Source organism: Typopeltis vanoorti, chromosome 25 (assembly GCF_054136105.1).
Source record: "Typopeltis vanoorti isolate ZY-2024b chromosome 25, IOZ_Tvanoo_1.0, whole genome shotgun sequence".
In the NCBI taxonomy this organism is placed as follows: Eukaryota; Metazoa; Arthropoda; class Arachnida; order Uropygi; family Thelyphonidae; genus Typopeltis; species Typopeltis vanoorti.
The window spans coordinates 74,687,574-74,710,206 of NC_143573.1; the positions used below are offsets into that span (position 1 = coordinate 74,687,574).

Genomic DNA, 22,633 nt, shown 5'->3' on the forward strand with positions numbered 1-22,633 from the left:
CGTAAGTTGCAGAGCCTCATGAATAGGAGGAAGAGAGGGGGGGGGGGGGAATATGATTGAGACATAAACTGGTCAGGGGTTGTTATCAGGTAGATATGGAAGAGATTTTTTATAGAATTGGAGAGGGAAGTAGAACAAGAGGCCATTGCTAGAAACTGTATAGGGAGGGCATGAGAAGCAGGTTTTTTGCATAGAGGGTGGTTGGTGAGTGGAATGCATTGCCTGAGTGTGTTGTGGATGTGGACACATTGAATCAGTTTAAGATTAGGTTGGATGAGCATTGTGTGCAATAGTACCTCCCACAATGAGTCCCTGACTCCATGGAGGTCAGGTGTTGATAATAATAATAATAAATTTCAAAAAATCTGTGGAACAATTAAAAGGACACTGAATAAAATGCACAAGATGAAAAACAACTAAAATTTTACAAAGTAATGGCCACTCCCACTCTGTTATAGTTGGTTTAGAAACAGGGATGACTAAAAATAAAGATGAAAGTAAAATACAACCTACAAAGATGAGATTTTTAAGAGTAATTAAAGGATGCACAAAATTGGACCATATAAGAAATGAAGACATAAGAAAAGAACTAGATATTTATAACATAAATGAAAAGATCAAGGAATGAGAAAAATGGAAAGAACATCTATTTAGGATGGAAAGATATCGGTTACCAAAAGAGTGGATATAGACCAAAGGGGGGGGGGGGGAGAAAGATGAGCGAAGCCAGAACAGGCAAATGCTTAATCCTTAAAGAGAAGATAAGCAAATGAAAAATCTAGAATAATTTTTGCAAACGAAAAAGATATTCTGAATAGTTTTGGCTTAAAGGAACTTTTCAACCAGTTTAGTTATCAAAACACCATTAAGAGTTTTTTCTATTTCAGCAATAAGATTGTCACTTTTAGATAACTGTAGTATTAACTAGGGTAGCACTTTTCATTTCACTTAGAACTTTATCTTTGTTTTTAACAAACGCAACAACAGTAATACGAGATAAGTTTAGCTTGAGAGCCATCTCATTGTTCGACACACTATCATCACTAAATTTAATAATTTCAACAGCATTAATGTCATAGGCTTATGAATCTTCTTTTTTACACTGGAAGTAATTGCACCCTTAATTTGAATTTTATTTTCCATCATTAACAACGAGAAAATAAAATATTTACAAACAGTTTATAATTCACAGTGAAACACCAAAACATAGAAAGATGTAGTGAATAATCATGTCAAACAAACAGTTCAAAAACACTGCATATCAGTTGATTCAAACAAGCATCATGTTGCTAAAACCGTTGTATGAGCAAATGCAGCATCATATAACTGACCATTGGTCATAACTGAAAAGTGTCATATGAGTGGAGCATTGTAAAGCAAAGAATCATAAGGTGGGGTATTACTGTATTTAAATTTCTTAGTCAAAATATATCACAACTAACAGTCATGCAGAGAGTATGTGATATTTTCAGGGCAACAATAAACAGAAGAAATAAATGAGAATAAACCAAATCTGGGCATAAATATATATAATATGTATATTAGGCAGCTTATGGGAAAAAAACTTCCATAGTACGAAAAATAAATCATTTTAGATGTGTTGTGAAATACATAACATAATTAGATTTCTTCTGTCCATCCATCAGTAGGCATACAACTCTGCTCAGAGTGGATTGATCTGGTTCTTTACAAAAACTGGCTAAGTTAATTCAATTCAGACTTAAAATGCACCATTTAGAGGAGAAAAAAAAAAACATTCAAAATCATCAAGTATAAATTGTGATTGGTTGGTGAATTTGGAGCTCGTGTAAAAGTTGTTTTTATCTGTTTTATTGTGTTTTCTCCTTAGAAAATTAGTGTAGATTTTCATGTTTTTAATGTATTTAGTATTTTATAACATATTTTTTGTTAAGATATTGCTATAATAAGTATATTTCAGAATGGCACCAAAAATGCACAAGAAACATAATGCTAAGAAGAACAGCAAAATCGAGAACAAGGCATGCCCTGCTAAGTAGGTTACTGAAAATGAATTGACCAAAATATAGAAATTAAAGCAAATTATCAGAAAGATGACATGGGAATTACAGAAAATTAAGCAGCAAAATAAGAAAGCACGGAATCGGGTAAGTAACGTTGTTTGTAAAAAGGATGTTATTTGGTAAAACATGCTGTTGATGAGCGGGTTATAACATCAAATTTTCCAGGAGCTAAAATTAAAAATGTGGCACATGCAATTCAAAGAAAGAAAAGAAAAGTAAATAAGATCACAATTGTAATAGGTAGTAACGACTTAATTAGTGATAACTTAAGTATGAGAGAGGATATGAAAAGGTTGTTGGAAGAGGTGAGAAAATGAAATAGTAAGTATATTAGCTTGATATGATAAAAAATAAATTAAGAAGAGCAATGATAACAAACGATACATGCGTATGCTGTGTAGAATGAATGCATGCGAGTTTTTGGATGTGTGGAGTATGTTTGAGAGAAGATTAGATTTATATAAGAGGGATGGCCTATACCTGAATGCGTTTGGTATCAGGAGTCTTGAAAAACTAATAACTGGTAAGAGGCCTAACACAGAATCAGGAAAACTAAATTATAATGGGAGGAATTGTGAGAATATGAGTGTAAGGGCAACAATGTTATATAATTGTGCTAATGATGGGAATGGGCTAATCATGGAAATGATTATGAGAAGAGAACGATTTAGACTGTGTTCGTCAAAATGTCCACATGTAGAAAGAACTAGAAAATAATATATCTGCAAGCTGTCCAACTGTGTCATGCACACTGCAGACAAGAGTATACAAAATAACATGCAGGTAGCTTATGTCTATATATGAATGCTAGGAGTATCAGAAACAAAGGGATAAAGTTTCTTGCCTTGGTCAATATGATGGGGCATCAGACTGTAGGCATTAGTGAGACCTGGCTATCAAAATCAGACATAGTAACTGGTATCGAGTGTAAAGGGTACAGTATTTTTAGGAAGATATGACAGCATAGGATAGTATAAACCGTTCTCTTCTCAATCATTTCCATGATAATGCCTATTCCATCATTAGCACAATTATATGAACACTGTTGCACTTACACTCATATTCTCACCATTCCTCCCATTATAAATTAGTTTTCCTCACTCTTTGTGTTACGTCTCATACCAGTTAGGAGGTTTGCTTAAGGATCAAAGCTGTATAACTGAAAGGAGACCTTCACATAGCCTTTAAAAGGAATGTGGAGACCCAACCAGAATTCTGACCTAATGTCCAATCCTCACCTTCTCGCAACCTGGATACTGAATGAATGAGAATGGGCTGGCAATTTGGGATTCAGCTGACTAAATAGTATTCTTACTGGCTTAAACCATAATGTAAAATGAGGATACAACATGACAGAATTTCATGCCAGCTGGGGTATCGCACGGTTAAACAAGGCCCCCATTATTTTTGCCGGGGAACCAAGACATACAGCGAAAAGTCAGCTACTGGAACAAATCCTGAAACACATCCCAACTCAACATCACCAGAGTTCAAAATTGGTACTATCAACATAAGAAGCTTGAATGGCAAAAAAAATGGAGTAAGCTGAGGAAATGGATAAGTAATAGATCGACATGATAAGGGTGAATGAAACAAAAAAGACAAAAACTGGTCAGATCTTTCTGAACAATAAATACAAATTGTTATATTCAGGCAATGACAGTCAAGGAAAAGCAAGAGTAGCCATTGTATTCAACACTAAATACGAGGCTAATCTTCTTGAATGGCAGGCAATTTCAAGTAGAATGATGTAGGCAAATATCAGAATGGGGACTGGACAATGAGACTTATTTGTACCTATGGTCCCACAGAAAAAATTCTACCAGGTAGAAGTGGAAAAATTTTTTGAGGCTTTAGAGAAAGCAACTGACAGAAGAAAGTTGAAAAGGGAAATGTTGGCCCTTGTGGGGGATCTAAATAACAGAGTAGGAAATGATTGTCAAACATACAAAAATATTTTGGAAAAATTTGGAGGAAAGAGCAAAGCTAATAATAATGGCAAATACCTAACCTAACCAAACCTCGGATATTCTTCACTGGCCAAGCCCGAAAGAAAACATTGAGTGATTCAGCCAGCGAGGCATGTAGTGAGGTTTCTTCAAGGATAGAAAAATCAGAACTCCATGGTTGACACAGGAAATTAAAGAGGCAGTGAAGGAAAAGAAGACAGCATATCAAAAGTTCCTGGAAAATAAGTCAGCTTGTGTTCTTAGACAATACAGAGACAAATGTAAGAAAGCTAAACACTATAAAACTAGCCAAACAAACGTCATGAGAAGACTTTAGTAAGAACATAGAAAATAAATATCAAGAAGGTGACAAAATATTCTGTAGGCTGATGAAAAAGCTCAGGAATGGAAGAAAAAGTGCAGTAAAAGAGATGATAAAGGTGACATGAAAACTGGTGAAAAAGATCGATACAAAATTAATAACGGAAAAAACTCACGTACAAAGATTATTTAATAGTATAATTTTCACCTGTGTGTCACAGGCATCTTCAGTACATTAAGCTCAAATTAAACAATAACTGACAATTCCAAAAAGCGCCACCAAGTAGATGGTGTAAGATAACTAAAAAGGTCAATAAATTTCCTATTTAAAAAAAAAAAAAAAGGTTAGGAAAGATTAGCTGATTTGTAAAGTACTATCTCCCATAAAGGGGATAGACGTAAGCCGTCAGATCTGTTTAAGTTAGGAGAATGAAGAAGAGTTTCACATGTTTCTTTATAAAGGCGTTCCATGAGAAACTGACTTTTGTGAAGAACTCGGCTTTCTCCAATGAACTCTGTGTCTAGTGAAGATGGCATGTTCGGCAAGTCCAGACTTTTCAGTTTAAAGTATTCAATATAAGATTGGTATTCTTCTAGCTGAATAGAGGCAGATCTTCCCGTTTGTCCGAAATAAGATAATCCACAAGAGCACGGAATCTGGTAGACACCTGGATGATTAAGATGTGGAAGCTTGTCCTTAGAAGTGAGAAAGGTGGAGATTTTTCTAAACGGTCGAAAGGCAACAAAAATATTCAGTGGTTTTAAAACTTTTGCTATACGTTCACTCATGCCTTGTACATAAGGGATAGTAATGTGTGTTATTTCTTCTGTGTTTGAAGAGGAAGACATTAAAACTACTCAAAGTTCTTTTAATGAAGCAATTCTTATAACCATTAGATAGAAAGGAAGAAGTTATATATTGTAGTTCTTTCTGTAAAAGATCGTCTGAAGAACAAAAGGGGTGGGCCCGATAAACCAGTGTTTTAATACGTCCTGCCTTTTGACTGGGATGGTGATGAGATTCTGCATGGATATAATGGCCTGTATGGTCTTCTTTCTATAAACTGAGAAATATAGGTTACCATCTGGTTGGCAAAGAATTAGAAGATCTAAAAAGGCTAACTGCTTATTTGATTCTACTTCTAGGGTAAACTTGATCTTAGGATGAAATGCGTTTAACTTAGTGAGAAATTGTTGAAGTTCATCCGAAGAGCCATTCCATACAGCAAAAATGTCATCGACATATCTGAACCAATGAGTAGGCCTGGGAGAAATGTTGTCAAAGATACGTTGTTCAAAATGTTCCATAATATGTACGCGAGTTTTTTTCCGTTATTAATTTTGTATCGATATATCTACTCACGGTATACCTCTTTTAAAACTTATTGCTGAAAAAAATATCCTTGATGTATGGAATACTTACTTTGAAAAATGGCTGAATGAGACAAGCAGTGATGACAGCACAGGAGTAAAAAAACAATCAACAGGAATACATATCCTTACATGAAGTAGAAAAAGCCATTAAAAGACTGAAATGTGGAAAGGAAGTTGGAGTAGATGATATTTAACCAGTAATGCCCAAGTATGGGGTTATAAAAGTTATACAGTGGCTGCACTACATAGTTAAGAATGACTGGACAGTGGGACAAATTCCAGATGACTGGAGTAGAGTTCATAGTACCCATATATAAAAAGGGAAATAAAACTGAATGTGAGAATTTCAGAGGTATTTCCCTACTGAGTGTTCCTGGTAAGATTTATGCCAGTATACTTAAGATACGGTTGAGAAAAATTGTGGAAGAAAAGCTTGGTTAAGAACAAGCTGGATTCAGGTCAAATAGAGGCTGTCAGGATCAGATCCTCACTTTACGACAAATACTTGAGAAAGCATGGGAATATAACAAAGATCTGTATTTAAGTTTTATTGATCTGGAAAAGGCATATGACAAGGTGCCAAGAGAGAAGCTATTCAATATGCTACAGTTATATGGTGTCAATGGGGCATTATATCAAGCAATACTCCATCTTTGAGTTGTAAGTCAGCAGTTAGAATTGAAGTAAGTACAGGAAGATGGTTTAATGTAAAATCTGGTGCGAGACAAGGATGTATATTATCCCCTCTGTTATTCATTATCTATATGGATCACATTATGAAGGAAACTGCCATTAAATCTGATATCAAAATTGTAAATGTTAATGTCAGCTCTTTAACTTTATGCAGATGATGTTATACTTCTAAGTAAATCCAGAACAAGTCTGCAAGATTCCCTGACTAAATTGAATAACTGTTGTAATAGATATAGTATGAAGGTCAGAAATAACAAGATAAGGACAATGAAAATAGGCAGAAGCATTGAAAATATCAACTGAATTGTGAATGGAGAACCTATAGAACAAGTAAAATATTTCAGCTATTTAGGCATGATTTTTAGTGAAAATGGTAAATTAAATATGGAAATCGACAACAGAATCAAAACTGGTATGGCAGGAAGTCAATTGAATAAATTTATATGGAATAAGAAAGAAATTAGTCAAAACACTAAATTAGATATATACAAGACATTGTTCAAACCAATTTTAACTTATGGATCTGAGAGCTGGGTTAGAAATAAAACACTTGACCAAAGACTATATAGACTATAGATATGAGAGTCCTGAGAAAGATTAGGGGTGTGAACAGATGGCATCAATGGCAATATCATATTAAAAACAAGGATGTTAGGAAAGAACTTGACATTGTTACCATCTAGGAATGTGTTAGCAGAGCTAATCTCAGGTGGTATGGTCACTTAACCAGAATGGGAGAGGAAAGATTAGAAAAACAATGGTTCTCTGCCAGGTTGGCAGGAATAAGACCCAGAGTGAGACCAAGATATAGGTGGATTGATACAGTAAAAAGTGCATTAGAAATATAAGAGCTGATAATGTTAGAGTCTTGACAGGTAACGAGTGTAACAGATTGATTTGGAGGAATATTGTTGATAGGAAATTAGTAATGATGTACGCTTTTCATGTAGTACCATCATATCCTATACATCCCTTGAGGTACATGTCAGGACAGAGAGGAGGAGGCATGCTGCTAATGATATCAGATTACCTGAATCCAGTTAGTGTTGAGAACCATGATTGTAGTACTAATAACAGTATCTCATGTGGCAGTGAATTTGATTGTTTAATCTAACCTCACACCATCATTTGGTGTGAGGTTTAATCTAACATCAATTGCATAGTGGGGTGTTGTTACAGACCTGGTGGATCGGTTGCTAGTGATGAAGAAATGCACCACAAAATAGAGACAATGGACGCAAAAAGAGTAATCATAATTGGAGAGTTTGATTATCCAAATATTGACTGAGTAGCAATAAAATCTCATGAGAAGAATGAAACTATTTATTGAGCTGTTGCAGGTTACATTCGATTATAGTGTCAGAGGGTGTTTTAGCTAAAGAAGCAACTATTCTTTATATGGTACTCACTTGGGAAGTGACTAAGTTTATGAATTATTATAATTACGGCTATTTTGCCTGCTTCAGTTTAGGAGTGCCCCTGTTTAAACTTCATTGGCTATTTACTCACGGATTCTTAGGGCATTGTAGATGTAAATTTACCAAAAAGTATATGTAGCATAAGGAAGAGAAATTCACACATACCTTTTTCTGGGTGTTGCGGCTTTTCTTCTTTCTGCGATGTCCAAAAACTACTGAGTGTGTGGAGGGAGGGGGGTAGTCAATTTGGGAGAATTAAAATAGAAAAACCCGTTTTTCTATTTTTTTTTTTTCCGGTAATATATATATAAACATATATATATTATATTATTATATTATATAGGGTAGGAAAGGGTGAAAGGGTTGATTTTTTTTATATAGGGAGGGGGAAGGGGAAAAAGGGGATTGACAGGGCACGGTCTGTTTCGACTTTCTCCCATAATTATAATAGTTTATTAAGAGGAGTAACATGGGAGTTTTTCCAGAAATAATATACAAGTTTATGAATGTTCCCAGAAAAGATTACATGCTAAACTACTAAGCAGAAAATTAACCAACTGAGGTGTATACTGAGTTAAGCAGAATGGTACTGGTTGCTGGATGGGAAGCATTTAAAAAAATACTTAAATGATGCAATATCAGAATATGACCAGAGAGTTCAAAGAATGAATAGGGTAGGAGTCAAATGGATGTACAATATTATTATTATTACATGACCTCCAGGGAGTCCAAAGACTCCTCACTGAGGGAGGGCATCTACTCTACAACTCTGTCCCCACCACTCAATTCACCAAGTACAACTAACCGTAATTAGTTGTACTTGGTGATGCAGTAGATGGCAATGCCATCTACTGACCACCACTTCCACAAACATCCATGCCCACAGCCTTTTGGCTGGAGAGCAGATATGCTAACCACACTGCCGGCCAGAGATTTAAGAAATGGATGATGTGGAAGGAATAGTGTCTGCATAAGGACGATGTTTGCTATAAAAATTATATGCAGCAGGCCAGAAGAGTCACAAATGTTGTACAGAAGGCTAAGTCTCAGTATAAAAAGAAACTGGCTCTGCAAGCTAAACACAATCCATGAGAATTCTATCAATATGTTGTAAATAAAATCAATATGTTGCAAATAAAAGAAAGAATGAATATGAAAGAGTAACTCTTCTGAATGCAGATGGTGTGAAGGTGTTAGATGTAGAAAAGGATGTTCAACTAATGAGTGCCATTTTGATAAAAGCTATCAACCTGGTGTATGAAATATTGAGTTCACTGCAGCATCTTCTGAAGAAACTCAGGTGTATAAAGAGGAGATATTGCAGCTGTTGCACAAACTGAATAAGAATAAATAATAGGGACTGATAGGATATCAGCACAGGTGCTAAAAGAGTGTTCAGCTAAACTGACTGAACCTTTGACTAGGCTATATAATTTGAGTCTCAGAAAAGGGAAGATTCTGCAGGAATGGAAAGAATGTATGGTAATCTAATACCAACTATCTATTAATCAGTATCTCAGGAGAGTTGGTGGGGTTTACTAAGGGAAGGTCATGTTTTAGCAACTTGCTCACATCTATAATAATGTTAACGTTGAACTAGACAAGTGGAATGGTTACACCATGATACGTTTGGATTTTGTTAAGGCTTTTGACAGCATGAGACTGTTGCATAAATGAGAGAATATGGGCTTGGATTATAAGATATTAGCATGGTTAAGAGGATGGCTGACTGAAAGATATCAAAAAGTGGTATACGAGGGATGAAAGTCTGCAAGATTTAAGGTAACTAGTGGTGTACCATAAGTCCTTGGTCCGCTGTTATTCAATCTGTACATTAATGATCTTGGAAAGGATTTGACAGGTGACATATAGCTGTTTGCTGATGATGCAAAGATAGGTAGAGTAATCAGGATTGCTGCTAATATGCAGTATTTGCAGAATGATTTGAATAGGCTGGAATTGTGGGCATTGGAAAATAGATGTCAGTAAATGTAAAGTCATTCACTTTGGTGTGATTAGATATCCAATATTGTATTATATTGATGGGATTATGCTAGAAGAAACTGAGGACACTAGAGATATTGGAGTGTTACTAGACAGGTAGAAGTTCAGATGCCATGTAGCAAAGAATGCAAATATAAATGAAAAGATAATTGCAATGTTGAAACGAACATTCACATATAATAAATTAAAGACTTAATTCTGTATGTTAGTCAAGTAAATATTAGTTTAATATCCAACGTTTCACTGACTGATATCTATCAGCATTTTCAAAGGAATACACTGGTAAGCAATAGAAAGTAACAAAAACTAGGAAACTAACCGATAATTGTAAAAATTATATAAAGTTATCACTGTGCATGATACAATGATATAATATGCGTGTCGCAAGCACAACGTTTTATTTGTTGAGATATTTAATGTAATTTTCATGAAAGTTCATTTCTTTTTGGTTAAATGATCTGATTACAGTTTTCCATATATCTGGTAAGATTAGGCCTTGATTCTTATTTAAGTTACCTGTTGAACGGGCGACTGTAGCAGCTTCTTTAAATATTCTGGAATGGTAGTTGTCTTCTAAGTAGGGCATATGACTCATATCCCATTCAATATTATGGTTGGTAAAGGCAAAGTGTGAAGAAAGGCCTGATATATCCTGTCTGTTATTCCTTACATAGCCTATGTGTTCTTTCTTTCTTGTATCAAACTTCTAGATGTCTGTCCGATGTAATTAATACCGCAAGAACAAGGTATACTATAAACTCCAGAATATTCGTAGAAAGGATGGCTATCTTTCGGTGATCTTATAAACTTTTGAATTGTCTCAATAGGTTTGAAGGTTACTCTGATATTATATGGTTTTAGAAGAAGAAGAACTAATTTTCTGGATATGGCACTAACAAATGGAATTGTTATAGAGCTGATGTATTGGGTTTTATCTCGTTGTCTTTGCGGTATGTCACTAAAGAGAATCTTGTTGATGATTCTTGTAGGGTAGCCATTCAGGGATAGATCTTTGGATGTTTTCATTAATTCTTCTTGTAGGTCGCCAGGGTCTGTGGTACACTGTATAGCTCTTTTTTTGAGCATATGGATAATGCTGAGTTTCTGGGATATGTAGTGAGACGAGTCGAAATGGAGGTAGTGACCACTGTTAGTAGGTTTTCTATATACTGACAGGTTGATGCTATTGTCAGTTTGTTTCTTAATAAGGATGTCTAGGAATGGAAGCTTATTATCTTTTTCTAGTTCCAATGTGAACTTGATGGTGTTGTGGAAGCAATTCTTCTTTTTTGTGATTAGAAATGATGAAGATGTCGTCAACATACCTAAACTATGTGGTTGGTTTTGGGGTAATTTGGGATAAAATTTGAGTTTCTAGATTTTCTAAGAATAGGTCGGCACAAGAAGGAGAGAAAGGGCTACCCATGGCTAATCCAGTGAGTTGTTTGTAGTAGGTTTTTTGCCATGTAAAATAATTTGAAGTTAAGCAATGCTTGAACAACTTGGTGATGATGGGTGGGAACAAGTTTTCTAAGATGTCGATGACTTCTGAAACTAGGATATTTCTGATCAGAGATGTGACATCCAGGCTAGCAATAATATTATCTTCAGAGAAACTGATGTTTTTTAATTTCTCCAAGAAATGTTGGGAGTTCTTGATATAAGAATCCATGTTGTGAATGTGTTCTTGTAACATTTTGGCTTGATATTTTGATAGTCTGTAAGTAGGGGGAATGGATACCATCTACTATTGGATGTAATGGTGTGCCTTCTTTATGGATTTTTGGAACACCAGTTGGTCATATGACATAATAGTTCATATGGTATCAAAATGGTTTTTGTGAGTAGGATCTGTGTTAAGAACAACATAGAAAGATGTGTCCGATAATAGATTATTGATCATTTCTTCATATTCTGTAGTATTTAAGATGAGAGTGTTGTTGCCGTTGTCTGCTCTCAGCATAATGATTTCTTTGTTGTTCCTTAATTTCAGTAGTTTTTTTCTTTCCATAGTGCTAGATTTGGTGTGAGAATATCTTGAGGGAGCGGAGAGGATTACACCGCTTTTTAATCGTAAGTCATTGGCTATTGTGTGTGGAAATAATGAGAAGGCTTTCTCTAAGTTGCAGATAAAGTCCATTTTTGGAATAGTAGTTGGTTTCAAGGCAAAATTGAATCCTTTTTTCCTTTTTTGAGAATAGAAATCTCTGGTTTTCGTTAAGATGTGATTAGATTGGTTCACAATGACTTGGTTGTCTGGTAGGGAAGGTTTGGAGTTTATGTGATTATCATATAGTGTGTTAAATTTTTTAATTTGTGTCTTTTTACTTTGATTGAAAGTTTTTGTATAACTTTTTTGAATCATGTTGTCCAAAAGTTGCCAAGTTTCTTCATCTAGGATATTAGAAATGTCTGTGAATAAGTCATAGCATTGGGAGTCTATTTGGTTGAGTATGAATCTCAAATGACAAATCTTTCTCTAAGTAGAGAAAATGCTGTATTGAGGTAAATGATATTAGCTTTTTTTTTTTTTTTTTTTTTTTTTTTTTTTGACTTAAACAGTTGTTTTTGGCAAAGAAATTTTGGTATAACGTTGTTGTCGTGACACCTTTTTAAGAATGTCAAATGGTTCAAATACCTAGCGTTTCTACATTTTAAACTTTCACGATTGCGTACCGTTTGTTTTGTGGTTTCGTCGATTCTATTCATATTATGACCTTTTTCTTGACTATTAGTATTAATAAATTAAAGACTTAATTCTGCATGTTAGTCAAGTAAATATTAGTTTAATATCCAACGTTTCACTGACTGATATCTGTCAGCATTTTCAAAGGAATACACTGGTAAGCAATAGAAAACTAGGAAACTAACCGACAGTTCTAAAAATTATATAAAGTTATCACTGTGCCTGATACAATGATATAATACGCGTGTTGCTAGTGCAACGTTTTATTTGTTGCAATATTTAATGTAATTTTCATGAGAGTTCATTTCTTTTTGGTTAAATGATCTGATTAGAGTTTTCCATATATCTGGTAAGATTAGGCCTTAATTCTTATCGGACACATCTGTCTATGCACAGATCCTACTCACAAAAACCATCTTGATACCATATGAACGTGATATGACTAACTGGCCTGTAGACTTAATCAAAAGAACTAAAATCTATGCATCCGTTAACTCCAAGACTATATGGTGTTCCAAAAATCCATAAAGAAGGCACACAATTACGTCCAATAGTAGATGGTATCTATTCCCCTACTTACAGACTATCAAAATATCTAACCAAAATGTTACAAGAACACATTCACAACACAGATTCTTATATCAAGAATTCCCAACAATTCTTGGAGAAATTAAAAAACATCAGTTTCTCTGAAGATAATATTATTGCTAGCCTGGATGTCACATCTCTGATCAGAAATATCCCAGTTTCAGAAGTCATCGACATCTTAGAAAACTTGTTCCCACCCAACATCACCAAGTTGTTCAAGCATTGCTTAACTTCAAATTATTTTACATGGCAAAAAACCTACTACAAACAGCTCACTGGATTAGCCATGGGTAGCCCTCTCTCTCCTTCTTGTGCCGACCTATTCTTACAAAATCTAGAAACTCAAATTTTATCCCAAATTACCCCAAAATCGACCACATGGTTTAGGTATGTTGATATCTTCATCATTTGGAATCACAAAAAAGAATTAATAGATTATCTAAACAAAATTAATTGCTTCCATAACACTATCAATTTCACATTAGAACTAGAAAAAGATAATAAACTTCCATTCCTAGACATCCTTATTAAGAAACAAACTGACAATAGCATCAACCTGTCAGTATATAGAAAAACCTACTAACACTGGACACTACCTCCATTTTGACTCGTCTCACCACATATCCCAGAAACTCAGCATTATCCATATGCTCAAAAAAAGAGCTATACAGTGTACCACAGACCCTGGCGACCTACAAGAAGAATTAATGAAAATATCCAAAGATCTATCCCTAAATGGCTGCCCTACAAGAATCATCAACAAGATTCTCTTTAGTGACATACTGCAAAGACAACGAGATGAAACCCAATACATCAGCTCTATAACAATTCCATTTGTTAGTGCCATATCCAGAAAATTAGCTCTTCTTCTAAAATTATATAATATCAGAGTAACCTTCAAACCTATTGAGACGATTCAAAAGTTTATAAGATCACCGAAAGATAGCCATCCTTTCTACAAATACTCTGTAGTTTATAGTATACCTTGTTCTTGCGGTATTAATTACATCGGACAGACATCTAGAAGTTTGATACAAGAAAGAAAGAACACATAGGCTATGTAAGGAATAACAGACAGGATATATCAGGCCTTTCTTCACACTTTGCCTTTACCAACCATAATATTGAATGGGATATGAGTCATATGCCCTACATAGAAGACAACTACCATTCCAGAACATTTAAAGAAGCTGCTAGTCGCCCGTTCAACAGGTAACTTAAATAAGAATAAAGGCCTAATCTTACCAGATATATGGAAAACTCTAATCAGATCATTTAACCAAAAAGAAATGAACTTTCATGAAAATTACATTAAATATCTCAAACAAATAAAACATTGCGCTTGCAACACACGTTTCATATCATTGTATCATGCACAGTGATAACTTTATATAATTTTTAGAATTGTCGGTTAGTTTCCTAGTTTTTGTTACTTTCTATTGCTTTCCAGTGTATTCCTTTGAAAATGTTGACAGATATCAGTCAGTGAAACGTTGGATATTAAACTAATATTTACTTGACTAACATACAGAATTAAGTCTTTAATTTATTAATAAAATAATAATTCACATATAAAGTTAGGATATCATTTTGCCTCTTTACAAGGCCTTGATAAGACCTCACTTGGAGTATTGTGTGCAGGTCTGGTTTTGTGGTTTCCGCTGTGATTCTGATATAGTGGAGAGAGTGCACTATTAAAAATTATATTAAGTTTGTGGAATACTGATTATGAAGATAGATTGAGAATTTGTAGACTGCAGACACTAGGAAACAGGAGAAAGAGGGGTGATACGATTGAGACTTACAAAGTTCTGAAAGGGTCATACAGGATTTCAGTTGATGGAATCAATTTATGGAGGATGGGAAAAGGACAAGAGGGCATCCTTGTAAGCTGAAAATGAATGGCACTAAGAAGGGGGTGAGGGCTAGATTTCCCTCTCTTAGGATAGTGATTGACTGGAATTGATTGCTATTGGATGTAGTGTGTATAAGCAGTGTGAATGAATTCAAGAATAAGTATGATAGCTGATGTGTGTAGTATGTGGCCTCCCTGGATGGCTGAGCAGATAGCATACATTCTATTATTTAAATTAAGGGGATATTAAATTCCACATTGTTTTAAAACAGACATTATTGAAAATACCAAGAATAGCGATCAGAACTTTACCACCTTTGCTGCGAGTTGCCTGAGATTGTACTACATACTAGGACTACTTGCATTAGCTCACGCTAGTAATCGCCGATACTTTTATAGTTTACTATATTCGGCATGAAACTCTCCGATTCCAATCTTTGAGTTTCTTTTTCGGTTTTAAAACAATGTGGGATTTAATATCCCCTTAATTTAAATAATGTTTATATCGCCGAAATGAAGCCTATTGGCTCTTTATATTTAAGTATACATTCTATTACTTGTGAGCACTCTGATATTGTCATATCTAACATTTTGTGCTTCTAAGGCACTTCTGACCAAATCAACCCACCTTGACCTTGATCTTCCTCTGGGTCTCTTTCCTACCATCTTGGCATCAAACACCTGTTTTGCTAACATTTCTTTCACCCATCCTATTTAAGTGGCCATACTATCTCATATTAGCTCTGCTTACATATTTTTGAATGCTAATAATGTCAAATTCCTTTCTAATATCTTCTACTAATGTAATATATGTACAAATCTGCTAATGTATCTACTAATATACTATAGGTTTAGAAATTTTTTCTGGATGAGAACTAAATGAAGAGTATTAATTATTATGTTATTTATTTATTATTTTTATTATCCCATGGTATTATTACACCAGATCATAGAGGTCAAATTCATGTATTTTATACAGCATCTTTTCTGGGTTGTTATAAAGTTAGTAAATGCAGTGGTGATGCTTTCTCGATGTTACAGATGGGGAAGACCTTTTTTTTTTTTGCCATTGCTAAACTTGATTGGTCTTGTGTGGCCGGTCTTGAGGTGAGAGTTCATGGTAGTGGCACAGGATTAAACTTGGAGTTAATGGTAGCTCCTGGTTTTTCTGCTGAATACTGGTGGTGAGTCATGTCCTGGAGAATCATTCTTTTTTGCATAGTTTTAAAAAGATCAAAATCTGTAGTATCACTTGATGTTGCAGCCATTTTGGCTACTTCATCTCTAGTTTTATTTTCCTTTAATCTCACATGGGATGGAATCCATTGGAAAATTATTTTGGAATCCTTATGTAGTTTGTTTATGTTTTTTGCTATGTCTCTAAATGTTTCTTGATGGCTAGTGTAGCAGTTCTTAATAGCTTGAAGGGCTGCTAAGGAATCTGTGAAAAATATAAATTCCTTTGGTTTTGTTTATCCAAATGTTGCAATGCTATGTTAATGGTTATTAATTCTGCATGGTATGAGTTGCATCCTATACTGTGGGTTGTTTTTAGTTCTATATTTTGAGAGCCACAGATGAATACACCACTCCCACAATTGCCATTTGGATTTTTGGATCATCTGTGTAGATCATTATTGAGTCAGGTCCATATTTCATTATTTTTGAAAGAGCTAATGATCAAGATTTCACGGTTTTCTAGGCTTTTTTCTCATGTTTCCGTATTTCACAATTTGGCATCAACTGTATTTTAAACCTATAGTATATTAGTAGATACATTAGTAGATTTGTACATATATTACATTAGTAGAAGATATTAGAAAGGAATTTGACATTATTAGCATTCAAAAATATGTAAGCAGAGCTAATATGAGATAGTATGGCCACTTAAATAGAATGGGTGAAAGAAATGTTAGCAAAACAGGTGTTTGATGCCAAGATGTGAAAAACTGTATTTTTCCTGTCTTGATTTGGAGGAAATATTGGGTAGCTGGCTATTTTATTTGGACAATCCAATGGAATTTTATTTTCCGTGATTTTATACATTGTCGATTTTTTCTTTATTCTTTTTGTTGGTTGCCACTTTTTAAAAAGTTCACTTGTTCTATGATGTGCAAGGTTGGCTCTTTTTTCTACAAATTTAGTAAGATTTTTTCGCCACCTAATTTTTCAAGGAACAAGGTTGGATTTGAATTCTTCTATTCGAAGGAGTTGTATTCCTTAGTCCACATTCTAGTTGCATTTTTCTGAATTTGTATAAGCTATATATTTATATAGCTTATACAAATATAACTATATCTGTATAAGACAAAAAAAAAAAAAAAATCTTAAATTATATGAAGCAATAGTTCTGCTGACTGGACAGAACATAATGATTTTTTGTTTGGTGTCAGATTCCCAGCCATAAATAAAAATAAAAGACCCACTATCTGTTAAGTAATAAATATATTCATAAATGCAATGCCAGAGTTATCCCAGGCACTATACCAGCTCTGTGGCAATCCTGGAGTCTTGTTCTATGTGGAAGAAGATTTACTATAGCACTGATTCTTAACTGCAAGACTGATGGGCAAATGATTTTGGCTTGGTCATACAGGATCTTTCATCCTGACAAAGCAGGGCATATCTACTAGGATACAACTCCCCCCCCCCTCCCCCTTCTAGATGCTCACAAGTTGCACTACACAGAAAACAGGCAGTGTTGGAGGCAAATATGAGAAGTATAGAAGGGAAAAAAAAAAGAATGAAAAGAACCCAGTAACACTGGGTGGTCTTCTCCACCATGAAAAGGGGTTCTTCATGCTCCCTTCCATGTGGCTGTGTATATGGTGTGTGGAGAGAAATGACAATACTGAGATTATTTAGTAATATTCTTTCCAAAACTGAGAAAGTTTGAGGCAGCCATTCTTGTTTAAATCTGACTAACATACAAAAGCTTTACACTTCTCTTTATACAATCTTTCTATCGAGAAATGGAATTTACATAACACTTTATACTTTATCTCCTATCCTGTTCCGTAATTGACAATTATTCTCATTTCTGATCTCTCCAAAGACCAAATTCCACCCCCTCCCCTACTGTTTCATCCATAAGTATATCAGGTATTGTGTGTTTGTGATTGCATGTTATAAATAGAACTGCTTATAACAGTTGGCTGATATACGCTTAGAAGTGCACCAAGATCACATTTATTTCTATCAGTCTGGCAAGTCAATTTTTACAAATCATGCTACACCTTACAGAACAAAGTCATTTTTTAAAATTAAATTGTCATTAAATTAAATTAAAAAGAATCGGCTTCAAATCCCATTTAGAACTTTTATAACAGCTTTTCAAATGAAGGTGATTAGTCAGTTCCATGAGGAATAACCCTGGTATACTTCCATATGGAAACTTGGGTTTTTTTTCATTCTGCAAAACAGGTAAACAGGACAGAAGAAGAATTAAAATGGTCATAACTGTACTGGCCTCAGTCTTGGTTGCTTTATCATAATTCTCATGAACAGTCATCAGCTAAATTTAAATAACTGCCTCAAACTTTCCACATTTTGTGAAGGAATATAAATAAACCTCACACTACTGTTTAATCCTCCTCCTGCACACACAACTTCCCCTCCCCCTTACATTAATGGAATTAAAGATCAAGCTTCCTAGTGAGCAGAACTTTTCATTGTAACTTTTTTTTTTTAGTTGCTCTCTTAAGCATAAATATACATTGAAAGTGGTCATGAGACATGACCAAAAAACTGTCTTTTCATTAATAGTAACCTCCAGGGAGTCGAGGACTAACTGAGGGAGGCTATACATTACCCAAATCTTCAGAGCTCCTTTTAAAGTTACACTAGATGCACTCGCCACTTCAACAGGCAAACAATTCTTTCGCTCACTGTTCTGTGAGAGAAAACTATAGCTTACCCTTTCTTAACTGCAATTCCTACAGATTCCTCTTGTCCTCTTTCTATCTTCTATATAACAAAAATTCCATCAACCAGTATCTGTAACAATCTTTCAGTAGTTCATAAACCTCTATCATATAAACTCTCTTTCACCAATTTACCAATTCATAAGTGCAATGCCAGGTTATTTTAATTGTCTGCAGTTCATATACTCAATCTGTCCTCATGATCTTCATTCCGTAATCCCAACATCTTCATAACTCTTCTTTGCACCCTCTCCACAGTTGCTTCATCCCCTTAGAATCTGGGAGACCTAATGTGTACAAGGTGGTCCAGGTGTGGTCATAAAGCCTTGTAAAGAGACAAAATGACCTTTAATCTTACATGTCAATGTGTATTCATTATTAAAAGTATTTTTACAGAAGTGATTTTTCCATTTTTAATATTATTAGTGTAATGTCTCATTTTTTAATCAGTTTCATTTTCTGGCAAAGAAATACTAGAACACATGTAGATGCAGCTTCAAAGTCTGTGACATTTTGTAGCAGCTTGGCAGCCAAATGTCACAGGGGAAGAGGTTTTAAAATTTATTAACTGGCTATATTTTTAATTGTAAGTGAAACTACATACAGAATGCATAATACTATAGACATTTATGCAAAATCCACATAAAAATACATGGCTTTTGCATAAAACTAGTTAACTTACCTCTTGAACTGTTGTGGCAATAGATTTTTGGAGTTCTTTTGAAAACTCCAACACTGTCACTACTTCATCATATTTTTGAATGGCATTCTGAAAAATTATCAAGAACCAAATTAAGTAATTTTTTTTCTTATACTCAAGCAGAAATAATATAAATTACTCAATAATGGACTAAACAATTGCTGAATGTAAATTAATGTTTTACTCAAGTATTAAAAAAATGATTAATTTACAAAGAGGCACACATTCAACATATCAGTCCTAAACACTTAGTAATAGCAAATACATCCGAGGCCTTTATAGGATAAGGTTCTCCCAATTCTCTCTCTCTCCCTCACACACTATCTACCAATAATTGTTGGACACCCCCATTATTTGAAGTTATGGAACATTTCAGGTTTGATTATAACTGACAGTAGGAAGTAGTATTTCATTGTAACAGTTGAATACAGGTGGCATGGCAATACAACGTGAACTCAGTGATTTTGAGGGAGGTGTCATCATGGGCTGTCACATTGTTGGCATGTCCATATGTGCCATTGCCACTCAACTTGAACATCCAAAATCAACAGTTGGTGAGTTCTGGCATCACTAGTGCAGGAAAACACCTAGGACAGCTACCAAAAATAACTGACAGGGACAGGAGGATGTTAAAATGAGTGGCATGCAAAAACTAATTACAATCAGCACAGACCATTCATGATGAGTTCCAGAGTGCCAGTAACACCATGGTGAGCACTAATACGGTACGAAAAGAACTCCGTTTACTGGGTTTCCACAGAAGAGCAGCAGCAGCACGCAAGCTGAACATCACAACAACAAACAAGGTGGCTTATATGGCCTGGTGCAAAGAGCGTGTGAACTGGATAATTGACCAGTGGAAAATGGTACTCTGGAGCAATGAATCAAAGTTCATCTGTTTCCAGTCTGATGGCAGGGTGTGGAGAAAGCTTGGTGAATGCTTGTTACCACAGTGTGTTGTACCCACAGCAAAGTTTGGTGGTGGTAGTGGAGTAATTGTGTGGGGTGTTCAGCTGGTTTGGAGTGGAACCACTAGTCATCGTCTCGTCCGTGGTTTCACAAAGGCAGCTTAGTACTTTGACATTCTGGATAATCAAGTGCTGCTAAACTGTAGATTTTTATAGAATGGACGACAATGCCCCCTGCCACAAATCTGCAGCTGTTATGGAATGGTATGAAGAGATGGGTGTTAAACAACTACCCTAGCCTGTACAGTCCTGAACTCAACCCCATCAAACACCTATGGGATGAATTTGAGCAGCGAATGAGGTCCAGAGCAGCACGTCCTTGAACTGTGTGTCTTTGATGGAGAAATAGAGACAAATTCCACCTGATGCCTACCACACAATGGTTGAAAGCTTCTCTCAAAGGAGGTGATCAAAGCCAAAGGTGGATATACCTGATATTAGGGTTCACGTGCTGGTATCTATTGTAAATTGCTACAATTATTGGTAGATAGTGAATATAGAATTTCTTGTCTATAACACAGAGATCTAAATACATCTCTTTTTCCAAATGGAGCACATGAAGATCTTTAAGCAATCAAAGGCTGCATTTGCAACATTCTGAATGGCATCTGTTTTACCCATCTTGACCTCTTCTAATGAAAATCCTTCGGCTTTGAAGTGAGAGTTCATTTCTGAAACTAAGGAGAAGCTAGAGGAGTAAAGATGCCATGAGAACAAAGAATGATCTGTGCTGGATGCAAAAGTCAGTAACCTGTGTCTACATTGCCTGTTTTCTTTCTTCAAATAGATGACATTGCATGGTACGATGTACCATGTCCCAATCGCCTCCATTTTTTTTTACTTTTTATGATTAATGCCTTCTGTATCTGATAACAGTGTTAATTTCACTTCACCCAAGGATCTCTATGGTTTTTATGATGCAAGTATAAACTGAATGCAAAGCAGAGCTGTTATTTTATTGCCAGATTAAACAGAAAATAAATCTATATGCTATTTCTCTATGTGATTATTTTCAAAATTAAACTTCCTTCATCAATGTTCTGAATATGTTTTTGCTCTATGGTTGGGGTTTTCAACTGGAAAAATGATCAGACAAGACAACTGTCTAGCAATTTCCATATGAAGCATTTAAAAGCAACGGCAATCATGGATCTGCTATTTGAAGGACTTCAATACTTCGAAGAATATAGTTTTTGTGATTTTAAACTTATGTTATGCAATAACTTAATTTTAATCCGCCTGATGAAGTGATCATTTCCTAAGACAGTCGGATAATCACTTTTTAGTTGTCTGTAATGCCTAAAACAAGGCTTTACATTGACAGGGAATGCTTTATATAAACTGAGTAGGAAGAGAGGATTCTGATAGTCTTTAAATGCTTGATAGGCCAAAATTTAATCCAGTTATTTGCAGACTGTTCATTATGTGATATACTATTAGGTGACCTAATTATCTGTAGTACTTTTTGTATTCTTGGATAACCATTATTACATCCATAGCTTCCTCTGCATTCTTAAAATTAAGTGTCCTTTTTAACACACGAGACTTTTTTACTAGTTCAACTCTTAACAGTGCATAATCCCAAATCAGTTATTCTTACATATTGAGTAGTGCACCAAAAAAAACTCCCTAAATTTCCTTGATGCTATCCAGAGGAGGAGGGTTTAGTTAACTGTGATTCTTAATTAGTGACACAGACTCACTCCAGTCACATACCCAGAGACTTACTGTTGTCCATGAAAACATCTGCAGAAACAGGTATTTTTGTGCAACATTCTGAATGGCATCTGTTTTACCTATCTTGACCTCTTCTAATGAAAATTCTTCAGCTTTGAAGTGAGAGTTCATTTCTGAAAATAAGGAGAAGCTGCAAGATGCCATGAGAACAAAGAATGATCTGTGCTGGATGCAAAAGTCAGTAACATGTGTCTACATTGCTGTTTTCTTTTGTCAAATAGATGACATTGCATGGTGCGTGTGTACCATGTCTCAATCCCAATCAGTGTTCAAATGAAATGGTTAGCATCATTCCTTAACCCCATAATAAACACACAGCAAATATCCATTCACAGTTCAACTCCAACCATATGAAACCATCTTCCCATTGTCTTC

At 35.0% G+C, this 22,633-nt stretch overlaps 1 protein-coding gene across 1 annotated transcript in view; it reads right to left on the bottom strand.

The window, feature by feature from the left end:
- Positions 1 to 22,633, bottom strand: part of LOC150092854 (caprin-1-like) — a 156,075-nt gene that overhangs the window by 117,936 nt on the left and 15,506 nt on the right. The window contains exon 3 of the mRNA XM_090414723.1: positions 19,536 to 19,622. Within this exon, the coding sequence (XP_090270849.1) occupies positions 19,536 to 19,622 (87 nt within the window). The remainder of the gene's footprint in view (positions 1 to 19,535; positions 19,623 to 22,633) is intronic.